Below are 16,714 nucleotides of genomic sequence, written 5' to 3'. Positions count from 1 at the left end.
AGACATGAGAAATGTAGAATGCAGCAAAGCAGATTAGCAGAGATACAAAACCTACCAACCATGACTGACCTCACCCCTATAAAGCAGTAAATATATAAAATACTAGATTATGATCCTTTTTAAAGCAAAACCTGTAACAAATCAAGGCTACCAACTCTATTCTGCACTGCACTATATTCAGCCCTAAAGTCTCCTATCCCACAGAAAAGGATCAGGTCATCAGGTTTCTTTTGTAATAGAAATCAATTAATTCAAACACAGGTATTCACAAACATATTGTATGAAAAGATTAGTTCAAGTCCCCAGCCACAGTGGCTTTTGCATGGAAAACAATGTAGGAACATATGATTATTAGTGATGAGCGAACATGCCCAATTAGGGTGTTATCCGAGCATGCTTTAGTGCTAACCAGGAGTCTTCAGCGTGCTCGAATAATATGTTTGAGCCCCTGCAGCCGCAACACATGTAGTGACTGCTTAAACAGGAAATCCCTGTATGTGAACAGCCGTGAGATGTGCAGGGGACGCAAACATATTTTTAAAGTACGCCGAAGACGCTCGGTTAGCACAAGAGAGAGAGCTCGAATAACATCTTACCCGAGCAAGCTTGCTAATCATTTATCATTATAAGTAGCACAATATATGCATTTCCAGCATACCTGATCTTTAGAAATTTTTCCAACTGCAAAATATTTTGACATTGGACTAGAAAAAATCAACCCGGACACTGCGGCAGCCGGCGACATTGCCAGTGATTCCGTCAACTTTATTCCTATATGGACAAGATACAAAGGGTTTTATTACACAATTCAAAAATACATTAAATATAAAAAAAGAAAACATTAAAAAGCAAATATACAATTACGGTAAATTATTTGCTCAACAGTTAATAAGATATAGGGTAGTGCGTAAATCTGATCACAACTTTTTGCAAATATAGTTACAATAAAATTAATATGTACATACAATTAAAATTTGTTCTACTTTTTAACCCCTTCATGACCTGAGCTTTTTTCGGCTTTGCGTTTTCCGCTCCCCTTCTTTCCAGAGCCATAACTTTATTTTTCAGTCAATATGGCCATGTGAGGGCTTAATTTTTGCGGGATGAGTTATACTTTTGAACGATACCATTGGTTTTACCATGTCGTGTAACAGAAAATGGGAAAAAAATTCCAAGAGTGGTGAAATTGCAAAAAAAAAAAAATGCAATAAAAAAAATTGCGTCATTTTCCGAGACCTGTAGCGTCTCAATTTTTCGTCATCTCGGGTTGGGTGAGGGCTTATTTTTTGCAGTTTTTAAATTATACCATTATTGTGCAAATACGATCTTTTGATCGCCCGTTATTGCATTTTAATGCAATGTCACGGCGACCGAAAAAACCCGAAATTCTGGCGTTTTGATTTTTTTACTCGCTACGCCGTTGAGCGAACAGGTTACTCCTTTTATTATTGATAGATCAGGCTGTCTATGTTTGATTTTATTTTTATTGTTTTATTTTGAATGGGGCGAAAGGGGGGTGATTTGAACTTTTATATTTTTTTTTATTGTTTTTCATATTTAACAACTTTTTTTTGTTACTTTTGGCATGCTTCAAAAGCCTCCATGGGAGGCTAGAAGCTGCCACAACTTGATCGGCTCTGCTACATAGAGGCGATGCTCAGATTTCCTCTATGTAGCTGAATTGCAGACTTGCTATGAGTGCCGACCACAGGGTGGTGCTCACAGGAATCCAGCATCAACAACAATAGAGGTCTCAAGGAGACCTCTGGTTGTCATGCAGACACATCAGTGACCTGCGTTCACGTGACGCAGGTCACCGATGTGCGTCTTTCCGGCCGAATGGCCGGAAACGCTTGTTAAATGCCGCTGTCAAGAGTTTGACAGCGGCATTTAACTAGTTAATAGCCATGGGCAGATAGCAATTCCGCCCGCGGCTATTGCGGGCACATGTCAGCTGCTCAAAACAGCTGACATGTCCCGACTTTGAGGTGGGCTCACCAACGGAGCCCACATCAAAGCGATGGATACTGACATTGGCGTAATAGTACATCTGATGTCAGTAAGGGGTTAATGAAACAGCCTTAATATAGAAGCAATTTATGCCCTTAACTCGTCTCAGCTAGTCGAATGGTAGAATTCAGACAAAGTTATTAACTGAATATAAAAAAAAAAATCTTATCAAGTGATTAGGACAGGCTGCATAGTCACATCCAGGTGGCCAGCAGCGGTGCTGTACAGGAAAATATTATTGAAATAATGGGGTCTTGGAGATCGGATCTCCACTGATCATATACTAGTAGCATTGCATGGTGTTATGCCATCAGAAAATGAAATGGGAAACATTTGCCTCTGTGCAAAACACTCATATCCAAAAACGGCAGCACCTGTTGCCTCCTCTATGTCTGCCAGCTTCCACATGGTGGTTTTCTCTGTGTGATCAGGCTGGCTGGGATATCCTGGAGCTGGGCGAATGCCTTCATAGCGAATCCTGCGCAGGTCAGCAACATTCAGGGCCTCCTCACTGCAGTAACCCCATAAGTCCTTCCTTATTCTTTCGTGGATTTCTTCAGCGAACGCCTTGTTAAATTAAATGGAGAGAATATTCTCTGAGCATGGAAAAAAATGACATTACCAAGTGCAGACTGATGAACCAAGAACAGGAGTCTCATACATACAGTATGTAAAGAGGCTGAAAGACGCCATAATATTTCCTGCCAGCTGAGCGCACCTACCATCATCCCACACAGGACCAGATTAAACATGGCCCAGAGCAGCCAACGTGATCAGGGAGCCACCAAGACACAACATAGGCGTGACCCCAAAACTGCCCACAGGTGTACCTCGGCTAGTCTGTCTCCAAGGGCTTTCACCATGATACTGTTGTAGTCATCTCCTTTATTCTGATAACCTTTGCTAAGGTCTTCCACTCCAAAAATGGCAACCGCAAATATACCAAGGTAGTCACGCACTCCAGATTTCAGAGGGGCTATAAAGTCAGACAGGCAGTAGTAGGGGTCTGTAGATGCAGAGTCTTTCTCAGCCTGAAGAATACAAAACATGAGGTTGGAATTTGCTCTCCATAATTTTACACCTAAGAGCAGGCAAACTGCTTGACATATATCAAATCTGTACCCATTTTGAAGGACATATTTTATAGCTTAGCTTTTATTAATTTCATGTTGGGAAGGGAATGCCATTGTCTTTTGTACCTCTATTCTATTTTTTACAATGCATGTACCATAAGCCTGAAGCAGCAATCCTTTGATCCCTTTTAAAGGAGCTTTAGTATGTCCGGTATTCCAACATTAATGTGACAAGCAGCTCATTAGGCCGTACTACTGGCCAACAGAGGCCTAACAAAGGCTTCCAGACAGATGGGATGGCAGGCCTCGGGGCCATTTTAAGGCCCTTGTGGCCCATGATAACATATTGTATCTCTGTAATTGGGCTGCACAGTGATGATAGCCTGACAGAAGGAGTCCTCTCCCTCTGAGATGCCACTATTGGTTGTGGCATCTAAAGGGTTACACTGCAGTGTTCAAGGATATTTCCAATTCCTTCAGTTGACACATAAAGATGTGTACTGCAACTGCATTGATAGTTAGGCCATGTTCATATGTTCAGTATTTTACATCAGTATTTGTCAGACAAAATCAGGAGAGGAACAATCAGAGGAAAAGTAGAATAGAAACACGAGAACCAGTGAATACATTGAGAGCGGAGTTGATGGAATACCTTTATAACCTGATGTATTCTTCGACAGTGATTAGGAATAAGAATGATAGTTGTGGCACACGTCAACGTAAAATCCTAGCTATGCACTGCTGTTAATAAGTGCACCCGCTATTCGGCCCCTCCAAGGCACAGACATTAAGATACAGGCATGGAGAATAAGTCCATCTCAGGTGCCTTGTGCCTCCTTCACGTTTCGCACACCAAGGATATAGTGTGCATTTCCATTGACAAAGGTGAGGCAGGACACATTCAGCCACTTTCTCCAGATACATTGTACAAAATAAATAAATTACCTGTTGCCTCAGGCCATAAAAAGTTGCGATAGGTGAAGAAGAATGCGGGTCCTGCTCCTCCGAATATAACAAAATGTCATCTTGCACACTCTGAGCTGGCCAGATGCCGACAATCCCTCGGGCCCGAAATTTTTTTTGTCGTATTAGGACTTCTAGCAATTTTTGTGCATCATCATAAACTTTTTTTGCTTCTTCCCCTTAAATAAAAGTTAATGGTGAGAAATGATGGTTTTCCCCAGGAAGGGTTCCAGTATTTAGTTATGGTTGGTTTAGGTCAAAGTGCTATGCTTATACGTCTGTACAGGATGTGACGACAGCGAGATACATATTGATTACCGACCCTACAAACACTACACACAGAAGCCATAAGGGAAAGAGAGGGCCATTAAGGTCTCCGCTATTTCAACAGGACAACAACTGAAATCAAGGGTGCAAAGTGGTTGCCCACACAAATAGGAATTTGGCTTTGCATGAAAATAAGCTACAGATTGTTAAATTCACCCTTCTATAGAAGGAACAGAATTTTGCACCTTGGAGTATCCATCACCAGACTGGGGCAGCACTTTTCATTTAATGGAAGAGCGGACAATTTCAGATTGGTGATATTACTAAATATCTCTGGAGCACTGGGGGTCCCACAGACCAGAACTGCAGCGATCAGCACATTTTACCCTATCCAGGGGGCTAACTGGATTTTGTTTTGTAGGTGAGGGGGGAAATAACTTCAGCCAAACTCAAAGTCTGTGCATATCATCATCTGCAACAACAGAGTTAAATGTATTTTTTTGCAGTTTGTTTTTCTTTCTTACCAACTGTTTTATCATTAAAGATTTTTGGAAATCCTCTGTTGGGGTATTTTCCTCGGAGCTGCCACACATCAAAGAAAGGCTTCCAGTCAATATACTGAGAAAGCTTCTCCAGGTCATAGTTTTGGAACACCCGTGTGCCTAAAAATTTTGGTTTTACTAGGTAAAAAAAAATAAAATCAAAAAAGGTTAAAAACTAGGAAATCATTAACACACAGTTAAAAGGGCTGCATTAGTTTATAAAGGTTTGTGACAACACAAAGCAAAAAGATTTGGCCAATTACAGAATGCCAATGACTAAAGATACTCCAAATCCTTTTTTTTTTAACTAACAAATAAGTAAAAAGGCTTTTATATTCTCCTTGCATTAATTCACCTACAATGTAGAGAAATCAATGACAAGCCTAACATTTACATTGGTGATCTGAGGGTGACTTGTACGTAAACCAGACCTTTAAATGGAAATGCTGTGCAATCTATGGCAATCATGTGAAATTCAGCAAATTAATGTTAATGTTTAGATTCGTGTGACAAGATATAGTTTGCATTTGATTACTTAACACCGACATATTCTGGGCTTAGGAGACAAGGAGGTGATCCGAATCAGTGACAGCCTTCTAGGTAGAAGTGTGTAAAAAAAGGGATCGCTGTCAATTGCAAATCCTGCAAACCCATATCTAGTTTGTGGATTTTACATTTAGTAAATACAAGAAAACCTAATATGCTCAATAGTAAACCAACCAATAAACCATGCACAATTTTTGTGCTTTTCTAATAGTATAATCATATTCCAATAATATGTTTTATCTTTGGCGAAGAATATGAGGTAATCTCACCGGGAACTGGATGAGAATGCCAGTCAATATGGAACCCCTTCTCTCTCGCTTTCTGTAGAGGCAGATATCTCCTTTCCTAGAACATGATAAAAATACATATTTCTTTTTCTTCTTTCACAAGGAGAACACTTCTGGTAAATTAAGGCTAGTTTCACACTAGCGTTACAGGGCGCAGCGCACGGCCGCCGCTAAGCTCCACCCCCGGCCGCGCCCCTTCGGTAAGCTCCTCCTCTGATTGCACGACGCTGCATGCGATCAGCGTCCCCTATATTTAGCGTTGGGTACGCTGGTCCACTTTTGCCTGCGCATCCGCCCTTTTGGCGCTGCGCCGACGTGCGCCAAACGGACTGTGCTGCATTTTTGTGCACTCAGCGCAGCGCCAAGTGCGGATGCGCCGGCAAAAGTGTGCCAGCGCGCAACCAGCGTACCCAAACGCTAAATATAGGGTATGCTGATCGCATGCAGCGTCATGCGATCAGAGGAGGAGCTGACCGGAAGGGGCGCGGCTGGGGGCGGAGCTTAGCGGCGGCCATGCGCTGCACCCTGTAACGCTAGTGTGAAACTAGCCTAATATTTTTTATAATAAATAGCTGAGCAATACTACAGGAGACAAAAAAGGGAATACGTGCTTATTCAGAACACACACGTGTGTGTACGTACATATATACACACACATACATACGATTATGAAGTGCAGGTGGCAGGTTTAGCAGATACATCTTTACCAATTATATGGGAGCCATATAAAACATCTGAGATAGAGCATATTTATGGCAGTCCGTGTGGGTAAGAACTTCTTTCCTGTGTCTTACAATTTGGAGTTGGGGGCGGAGCAGCAATGCCAGATTTCGCCAGACTGCTTCTTAATGGTCAGGTAAAGTGCTCATAAATCCTTCTGCCTGGTCGAGAGAGCGGTGGAGCTTTCACCCTACAGAGCAATAATCTGTACAAGCAGTACAGGAGAGCAGGGGAAGCTGAACATTACGTTTAGCTTTCTGTGATAGCGACTGAGAACTGCACAGTTAACTCAATCCCTGGCCGGAAATAATCTGTAATATCAGTGTATGATCTCCTAGGTTCGTACATGTTTGGATGTAAAGTACAGAAGAATGAAGATCCTTTCACCATTTGGTGAGTGCTACCAGGGCTGTGGAGTCAGTAAGCCAAACCTGCGACTCCGACTCAGTCTCAGACTCCCACATATATTACTTATATTTAAGTGAAAAATATATTGTAGTACAATGTGAACATCAGACATTTAATCATTTTTATGATACAATAATCAAGATATTTAGATAGAACATAATATATATTTATTGGAATACAACTTTAGAACACAAAAAACTAATAAATTGTAAATCTATCTATCTATATATATACACACACACACACACACACAATGTAATAAACTATGTAAGTGGCAAAAAACAGTTTTCAACAAAAACATACTAAACATTTGTGCAGTCTATGAATTTGTTCTAAGAAATAGAATTGCCTCCATCAGATCCTCCTTCATAGATGACCTCAAATCTGACCTAATAATTTTAAGGCTAGAGAACAACCCCTCTACACTAACTTGGGTTGGAGGCAAAGCCGTAACCACATAGGCAACATCTCTAACAATTTCCGGGTATAAAGGAATTGCCTCATGCACAGTCAGTTTTGATGAACGGTTGAATTTTTCTATTTCTTTGAGAGCAAGTGAAACATTTTGCTGAAATATGGTCAATCTGCTTGCTATAGGAGACGGAATGAAATCTTTTTCCTTGAGGCAACGCTTTGCCTGCTCCATGTCATCCAAATACATGTCAAAGTCATCTGATGAGGATCAAGATATGGCAGCAGTAGCACTGTCAGGACCCAAGTCCTCTTGCGCCTGGCAGTCCTCCTGTAGGCCACTCATCCTAACTGTTACCTCAGTCAGAGCTTATTTTCCTTTCGTAAGCTGTTGATCATCAAGCAGTATATGATGACTTGGGTCCACATAAACAGCTGCCAGAAAAATTTTACTTTCCAATAGCTGTGTCTCTCTCTGTTTCATTGAAGCAGAAATGCCATCTGCGATTAAACCTCCTCTTTGGGACAGGCAAAATAGCAAGTTCTTCCACTCCCTTGTGAAAATGCCAGGAATTAAATCCTCAGCTTGTAAATTTTTAGTCACAGTAAATGGGTGATTAAGCAATTCCTTCAATTCAGCCACCTGTGTCCATTGACCTTCATTTAGGGTTACCTGAGGGTTCGCCATATCTACAAGAAACGGTTTTATTTCAAGCAATCGCTCAATCATTAAATAAGTGCTGCCCCACCGAGTGGCATGATTGACAATTGCCCCTTTCCCAGCACGCCTCTTCAAGATGGAATCAATTTTAGGGGTTCTGGCAGCAATAACCAATTTCCTCACTTTTCCAATCAGATTTCCAGCATGTCCCTCTTGCAGACTATCTCTTATTGCCAGCTGCGTGTGCACAACACAGCGCATGTGATGAATATGAAAGTGTTTTGAAGCAGCTTCAACAAGATCATCTACTTCTACAGTATAATTTTGCTGTTCTTCTGTTGTAATATCTGTTGTTCCTCAGTTACATGAACAGCACTGTGGCCTTCCATCTCAAACATACTGAATCTTAAATTTTCTTCTAGCTGTTGTTCATTACTCTCATTCATCAGTGTAATTGTACTTATGTTTGAAGCATTGTCCGTTACAATAGCAAGGACCTGTTCTTTTTTGAGTTCGTAATCTTGCAGAACTTTTTCCACTAAGGCCTAGAGAAACTGGCTGCTGTGATGAGCTTTAGCATCTTTTGCTGCCAGTGTCTTGGTAACAATTTCTTTGTTGTCACAAACATATCGAACATTGATGGCAAAATAGTTCACTCTGTGACGTGTGCAAGCATCCATTTTAAGAAACATGAAGTATCTTTTGAGAGTCTTTTTAAGATCTTCCTTTTGTTTAAGAGCTTCTTCAATCACTAATTTTCTAATACTTTCTCTATCCAGAGAAACACCAATGGATGGATAGATAGAGCAGATTTCTAATCGGCTTTTGCTATTGAAAACATTATCTATGAGCTCAAAAACCTTTCAGGTGATGCAGTTTTTTAATAAGCTGATCTGCTTTTGCAGCTGAAAACCGTATCCTCAAAAAAGCAGCAAAACGCTGTGTGAGTGTAGACTTAGATCAGGAATAGAACAGCCATTTATAGGACATTTCATAACTTTCCCAAATTCCTATGAAAAAATATTCAGCACATTCTGCACTGAACTACTGTAACCAATTTATTATATATTTTAGGAGTCGGTCCATTTTATACCGACTCCACCAAAATGAGCACCGACTCCACGACTCCAACTCCACAGCCCTGAGTGCTACATTATTTTTTCTGTACTTGGTTAGCTTGGACTTGTCTGTTAGTGAATGCAAAGCATGGTGTGTACAGGTGCAAACAGAGTAGCCATCTCTAGACATAACTAACAAATAAAGTTGCTGTATGTAGCCCTACAGCGTGTAAACATGAAATATATGAAATATGAATTGCATTACTGTTATAGATACCGTATATACTCGTGTATAAGCCGAGATTTTCAGCCCATTTTTTGGGGTCGAAAGTCCCCCTCTCAGTTTATACACAAGTCATACCTGGGGGTCGGCGTGGGAGGGGGAGCAGGGGTGTCACAGATCCTACTTACCCCCCCCCCGGCGCGGTCTCTGCAGCCGCCCCCCGCTTCTCCATGGTCTCCCCTCCTTCAGCGGTCATGTGATATCGCTCATTAAACTCATGAATATGTGCATATTCATGAGTGTAATGAGCGATATCATGTGACCGCTGAAGGCAAGAAGGGAGACCATGGAGAAGCGGGGCTGCAGAGACCGTGCCAGGAGGGGGTAAGTATAGCAATATTCACCTGTCCCTGGTCCATCGCTGCTCACCGCTATCTGCTGCGTCCTGTCAGTGACGTTTAGCCAGCAGAGGGCACGATGACGTGGTTAGTGCGCGCCGTGCCCTCTGCTGCCTGAACGTCACTGATAGACGACGTGACAGACAGCGTTGAGCAGCAATGGACTGGGAGACAGGTGAATATCTCAGGTGCTGGGTCCTGAGCAGGAGAGGTGAGTATGGCATTATTTTTTTTTTGCAGCAGCATATGGGAGCAGCATATGGGGGCATATTCTATGGAGCAGCATATGGGGGCATATTCTATGGGGCAGCATATGAGGGCATAGTCTATGAGGCATAAACTGTGTTCCAAATTATTATGCAAAAAGAGTTTAGGAGTGATAAGGTTAGAATTTTTTTGTCATTTAAACTCATTGATGGTGATGTGTGTCAGGGCTCTTTATATCACTGAAAGCAATTGCAGATACCTGTGCAAATTAGTTTGGCAGGTGTGTCCAAATAAAGGCAAGACTATTTAAGAAGGCTGTTCCACATTATTAAGCAGCCTACATTTTTTGCCAAAATGGGAAAGAAAAAGGATGTGTCTGCTGCTGAGAAGCAACAAATTGTGGAGTATTTAGGTCAAGGCATGACTACAATCAACATTGCCAAGACACTTCACCGTGATCATCGCACAATCAAGAAGTATGCAGCTGGTTCCCAGCACACACGTGTGCGTGCTGATAAGGAAAAATTGAGGACTCTTTCCAACAGGCAATTGCATCAGGTTAAAAGAGCAGCTGCAAAAATGCCTTATCATAGCAGCAGACAAGTTTTTGAAGCTGCTGGTGCCTCCAACGTCCCCCGAACAACAAGATGCAGGGTCCTTCAGAGGTTTGCAGCTGTGCGTAAGCCATCCTGTCGACCACCTCTATCCACTGCACACAAGCAGAAACGACTCCAGTGGGCCAAACGATACATGAAGACTGACTTCCAAACTGTTTTGTTCACCGATGAGTGCCGTGCAACGCTCGATGGGCCAGATGGATGGAGTAGAGGATGGCTGGTTGATGGACACCCCATGAAAACACGGCTAAGGCTCCAACAAGGAGGAGGTGGAGTAATGTTTTGGGCTGGAATCATGGCGAGAGAGATTGTCGGCCCCTTTAGCATCCCTGAAGGGGTAAAGATAAACTCCATAATCTATGTGGAGTTTCTAAAACAGCACTTCCTGCCATGGTTCAAGAGGAAGAACCGTGCTTTCCGCAGCAAGATCATTTTCATGCATGATAATGCACCGTCTCATGCTGCAAATAACACATCTGCATCTCTGGCTGCTATGGGCATAAAAGAGGACAAACTTATGGTGTGGCCACCATCTTCCCCTGACCTCAACCCCATTGAGAACCTCTGGAGCATCATCAAAAGGAGTGTCTATGATGGCAGGAGGCAGTTCACATCTAAGCAACAGCTCTGGGAGGGTATTCTGTCCACATGCAAAACAATTGAAGCACAAACCATCCAAAAACTGACAAATTCAATGGACGAGAGAGTTCAGAAGCTTCTTTCGAACAAGGGGTCCTATGTGCAAATGTAACATCACCTAGAATAAAGTTTTGACTTGAAAACTGTTTGATTTCATTTTGTAATAAGTTGATAATGCTTATAATTTCACAATTGACCATTTTTTTGTTCAAAAAAAAAAATAAAAAGGTTGAAAACTCTGCTGTGCATAATAATTTGGAACATGCATTTTGAGGGTTTCTTATTTTTAAAAATATACTGTTTTCATAGGCAGTTTGTGCAAAAACATTGCAATTATACTAGAATATTAGATGACTGGAAAATAACAATGACTGCAATTCATATAGGTAATTTAGAGAAAATATGAGGAAATAATTTTTGCATAATAATTTGGAACACAGTGTAGTCTATGGGGCAGCATATGGAGGCATATTCTATGGAGCAGCATATGGGGGCATAATCTATGGAGCAGCATATGGGGGCATATTCTATGGAGCAGCATATGGGGGCATAATCTATGGAGCATCATATGGGGCATAATCTATGGAGCGTCTTATGGTGGGCATAATCTATGGAGCATCTTATAGGGGGCATAATCTATGGAGCACTATATGGGGTATATTATTCTATGGAGCATCTTATAGGGGCATTATTAACCTTTGTGCAGCATTATATGGGGTGTATTTTGTATGGAGCATCTTATGGGGCCCATCATGAACTGTATGGAGCATTATATGGGGCTCTTGATTCAATATGGATATTCAAAAACATTTAACCTACTGATGTCTCAATTAATTTTACTTTTATTGGTATCTACTGTATTTTCCGCTTTGTAAGACGCACTTTTTTCCCCAAGTTGGGGTGCGTCTAACAAAGAGGATATACATTACCGGGTGTAGGCCGCAGGGGTGTCCGGCTGTCCGTCGGCGCTGTGGGTGTCTCCGGGTGCCCAGCGGTGTCTCCGGTTTCAATCCCGGGGCTCTGGCGACATTTTGCGACAGGCCAGAGCCCCGAGACTCCGGCGACATTTTGCGACAGGCCAGAAAATGGCGGCCGCCGCCAGGGGCGGCGCATGCGCTGATGGTGATCTCGGGACAGATTTCGCTGAAATCTCATCTCTCGAGATCTCAGTCCCGAGATCACCATCAGCGCACGCGCCGCCCCCGGCGGCGGCCGCCATATTGCCGGAGCCCAAAACAGAGGGAACCGAGAGGGAGCCCCGGGGCTCTGGCCTGTCGCAAAATGTCGCCAGAGCCCCGGGATTGGAACCGGAGACACCGCTGGGCAAGTGGAGACACGGATGGGCACCCGGAGACACCCACAGCGCCGACGGACACCCGGTAAATGTGGGCAGAGCCCCAGGCTGCTGCACAGACCCCCCTGGCAGCAGCGCAAGCCCCCCCTGGTAGCAGCATGAGCCCCCCCGGCAGCAGCGCAAGCCCCCCTGGTAGCAGCGCAAGCCCCCCCTGGCAGCAGTACAGCCCCCCTGGCAGCAGCACGAGCCCCCCCTGGCAGCAGCACGAGCCCCCCCTGGCAGCAGCACGAGCCCCCCCTGGCAGCAGCACGAGCCCCCCCTGGCAGCAGCACGAGCCCCCCCTGGCAGCAGCACGAGCCCCCCCTGGCAGCAGCACGAGCCCCCCCTGGCAGCAGCACGAGCCCCCCCTGGCAGCAGCGCGAGCCCCCCCTGGCAACAGCGCGAGCCCCCCCTGGCAACAGCGCGAGCCCCCCTGGCAGCAGCGCGAGCCCCCCTGGCAGCAGCGCGAGCCCCCCTGGTAGCAGCACGAGCCCCCCTGGCAGCAAAATGCACATCGGAGCACCATCTCATCCCTTCCTGCGGCCTGCAGTATCACTCCACTCCTGCCTCCTCCAGCAGCGACCCTGGGACCCCACTTCACCGCAGCCACCACCCCCGGTAAGCAATAAGACACGTGGATTATAAGAGGCACCACCATTTTATTAAAAAAAAATCTTTTTTCCTCAAAATTTGTGGTGCGTCTTATAATCCGGAGCGTCTTATAAAGCGAAAAATACGGTATTTTTATTTTTGAAATTTACCAGTAGCTGCTGCATTTTCCACCCTAGGCTTATACATGAGTCAATAAGTTTTCCCAGTTTTTTGTGGAAAAATTAGGGGGGTCGGCTTATACATGGGTCGGCTTATACACGAGTATATACGGTAATAGGAAAAAAATAGACACTTTTCTGTTTGGAAAAGACAGTATTTTATTTATATATATAGGCTCTCAAACTGAGCACTCCACCCACCAGCCTGTGGTGGTTTTAATTGCAGCAGGGTCCTTCCTACCCACATAAATGCAGGCTTCAGCCTCTAGGAGAGGATTCACATTAGGATAGGGAGATCGCCTTGTCATTGGCTGTTGGGCCTACATGAATTGGCCAAATGATGTGTTAAGTATCTCAGTTTTTTCCTATTATTTACAGCAGTAATGCTATTCAAATATCCTATATTTTATGTTTACATGCTATAGCGCTACAGAGTGCAACTTTATTTGCTAAAAATGAATGTAAAACATCACCACTATTTGTGTTACTCCTATTAGCCCTAGCACATGGCGTGATTCCCTGCTGTTTTGTCTGTATACTCTCTTTTGCTTCCTCCCCTGCCCAGGAGCTGTAGTATGATCAGACCATGTCCCTGCACAGTAAGGCACAAACCAGTATACAGTACAAAGCAGGGGCACATTTATAAGATTATCTCAACACAGCACAACATTTTTTTTTAAACAGATCTAATTGTGGAAATTATCATTCAAAAATCTATTAAGTAAAATGTTGATTAAAATTAATTTGCTCTTGGGAAAACCCCTTCGAGTGAATTTCCTTCAGTCACCCATATAGATCTAAACAAGATGGGGTGATAGGGGGTTGTTTGTCATCAGACAATTAGTGGCTGTGAAAATAAATAAGAACAGCTGACTATTTTACCAGTTCCTTGGTGGAAACGTTTAGTAAGTAGTTCAACTTGTCCAGGGGACAGCAAATGGAGACGAGGCCCTCCACCAACTTCCTCACCAAACCCCAAATAAGGGTAATAAGACTACATTCACAGATTATATATGAAGGAGCCAGTATGTGCCAAGCACCTTCAGTAGGTGGGCAGAATTAATGGATTTAGGAAGTAAAGGAGAGTCCAGGTATCTTACCAATGTATGAGTAGTTTGAGTTGCGTTTCTTCCATGCACAGTGCAGATAGAGGATTTACTTGCTCGGTCCCATATAGTAATCTATATTTATGTAGATATATTTACAGCAAAAGCCTGTTCCTATTTATCTATGGCAAAGAGGGGTGAATGTCGAAGGGGAGAGTAGTGTGTAATAGGCCAATCCCCTGAAGAAGTGTAGTTCAAGGGTGAGGGCCTCAACCATGTCCACTAATCTAAAAATTCTCATTGAGGACCAGAGACAGACCATTGTAGCCATCATGTGAAATATAACGTGGAACTACCGTGAGGTGCACAAGTAGGTTACCCAAACCAACGTGAATAATAAAAAAAACTTGGCACTCAACTTTTGGATATCTTTGCTCAAAAGATTTTTATTTTGGCTGTCTGTAAATGTTTTGGTCTGACATAGACCTTCATCAGTCTGCGACAAACTATTGGACAGAGTAAATACAAGGCAAGTCCTGATACAGTCCAATATGAAAGTAATCCATATAAACTAAATTTATACAAAAAAAAGTGTACAATCCATAGTGGCACAATACATAGATATTGTGACATAATATGGGAGGAGGCAAGGGGGTAAGAGGAATGGGATACCTACCCGACTGCTGTGGTGAAGAGGAAGATTTGGGAGTACAAAGTACTGGATTGGCCCCTATTATAGTTAACGGAAAAGAGTAGGTTATATGGCAGAGATATTATGTGAGGTGAGGATCACCAAGTGTCCGGTGACTATCAAAAAATATAATAAGTGAGGTCATAGGTGATATTCAGATAGAAGGAAAACTACCTGTATCAAATGAATGATAGCGTACTGTAGTCCAGCAAATATATACACAATAAATGAGATGCTGTAGTGAGAAAATTGCCATATAACCTACTCTTTTCCGTTAGGTCAGAGAGGCCCGGCGCCTGCGCACTGCAGTACTTTACTCTGCCCTCAACAGGGCAAATCCGTGTGCCTGCGCAGGAGCCACGACAGAAGCAAGGAAGAGGACGTCATCGCATGAAGATGAGAGGCGCTGGACCGCGCCACCCATCGAACCGGAACGCCCCCCCCCCGGGTGAGTATAATCTCACTTGTTTTTCTTATCTTTCAGGTTACATCAGGGGCCTTATCTACAGCATTACAGAATGCTGTAGATAAGCACCTAATGGCGGTGGCCGGAGCTTATATGTGAAAAATGAGGTGACAGGTTCCCTTTAAGAGTTCTGGCTCCTACAGACAAGTTAGATGCTCCCAATCAACTTGTTACCTGCATTAAAGACAGCTGTCTTACATAGTCACCTTTATAAAAGACTCCTGTCCACAGACTCAATCAGTCAGACTCTAACCTCTACAACATGTGCAAGACCAAAGAGCTTTATAAGGATGTCAGGGACAAGATCATAGACCTGCACAAAGCTGGAATGGGCTACAAAACCATAAGTAAGACGCTGGGTGATAAGGAGACAACTGTTGGTGCAATAGTAAGAAAATAGAAGAAATATAAAATGACTGTTAATCAACATCGATTTTGGCACCATGCAAAATCTCACCTCGTGGGGTATCCTTGATCATGAGGAAGGTGAGAGATCAGCCTAAAACTACACAGGGGGAACTTGTTAATGATCTCAAGGCAGCTGGGACCACAGTCACCAAGAAAACCATTGGCAACAACACATTACGCTGTAAAGGTTTAAAATCCTGCAGTGCCCGCAAGGTCCCCCTGCTCAAGAAGGCACATGTGCAGGCCCGTATGAAGTTTGCCGATGAACACCTGGATGATTCTGTGAGTGATTGGGAGAATGTGCTGTGGTCAGATGAAACAAAAATTGATATCTTTGGCATTAACTCAACTCGCCGTGTTTGGAGGAAGAGAAATGCTGACTACGACCCAAAAAACACCATCTCCACTGTCAAGCATGGAGGTGGAAACATTATGCTTTGGGGGTGTATCTCTGTTAAGGGAACAGGACTACTTCACCGCATCAATGAGAGACTGGATGGAGCCATGTACCGTACATTCCCTCCTCCAAGACATTAAAAATGGGTCGTGGGTGCGTCTTCCAGCAAGACAATGACCAAAAACATACAGCCAAGGCAACATGGAGTGGCTCTAAAAGAAGCAAATTAAGGTCATGGAGTGGCCTAGCCAGTCTCCAGACCTTAATCCCATAGAAAACTTATGGAGGGAGTTGAAGCTAGGAGTTGCCAAGCAACAACCTCAAAATCTTAATGATTTAGAGATGATCGGCAAAGAGGAGTGGACCAAAATTCCTCATCAACTCCAAAAAAGGTCTGACTGCTGTGCTTGCCAACAAGGGTTTTGCCACCAAGTATTAAGTCTGGTTTGCCAGAGGGATCAAATGCTTATTTCACACTGCAAAATGTATAAAGTATATAAATTTATTTGCAATGTGATTTTCTGTTTTTTATTTTTGATATTCTATATCTCAATGTTAAAATTAACCTACCCT

The 16,714-nt window shown here is 43.3% G+C and overlaps 1 protein-coding gene across 1 annotated transcript in view; it reads right to left on the bottom strand.

Annotated features, from left to right (window-relative positions):
- Positions 1–16,714, bottom strand: part of MTR (5-methyltetrahydrofolate-homocysteine methyltransferase) — a 109,127-nt gene that overhangs the window by 2,227 nt on the left and 90,186 nt on the right. Inside the window, exons 27-32 of the mRNA XM_073557510.1 lie at positions 5,671–5,746; positions 4,838–4,993; positions 4,029–4,225; positions 2,841–3,041; positions 2,385–2,577; positions 659–771 (exon numbers count right to left, since the gene is read on the bottom strand). Of these exons, the coding sequence (XP_073413611.1) occupies positions 659–771; positions 2,385–2,577; positions 2,841–3,041; positions 4,029–4,225; positions 4,838–4,993; positions 5,671–5,746 (936 nt within the window). The remainder of the gene's footprint in view (positions 1–658; positions 772–2,384; positions 2,578–2,840; positions 3,042–4,028; positions 4,226–4,837; positions 4,994–5,670; positions 5,747–16,714) is intronic.

This window comes from Dendrobates tinctorius, unplaced genomic scaffold (genome assembly GCF_039654945.1).
Source record: "Dendrobates tinctorius isolate UK_male_01 unplaced genomic scaffold, ASM3965494v1 ptg000250l, whole genome shotgun sequence".
Classification (NCBI taxonomy): domain Eukaryota; kingdom Metazoa; phylum Chordata; class Amphibia; order Anura; family Dendrobatidae; genus Dendrobates; species Dendrobates tinctorius.
The sequence above is the reverse complement of the archived record's forward strand: the minus strand, read 5'-3'. Positions and strand labels throughout refer to the sequence as shown.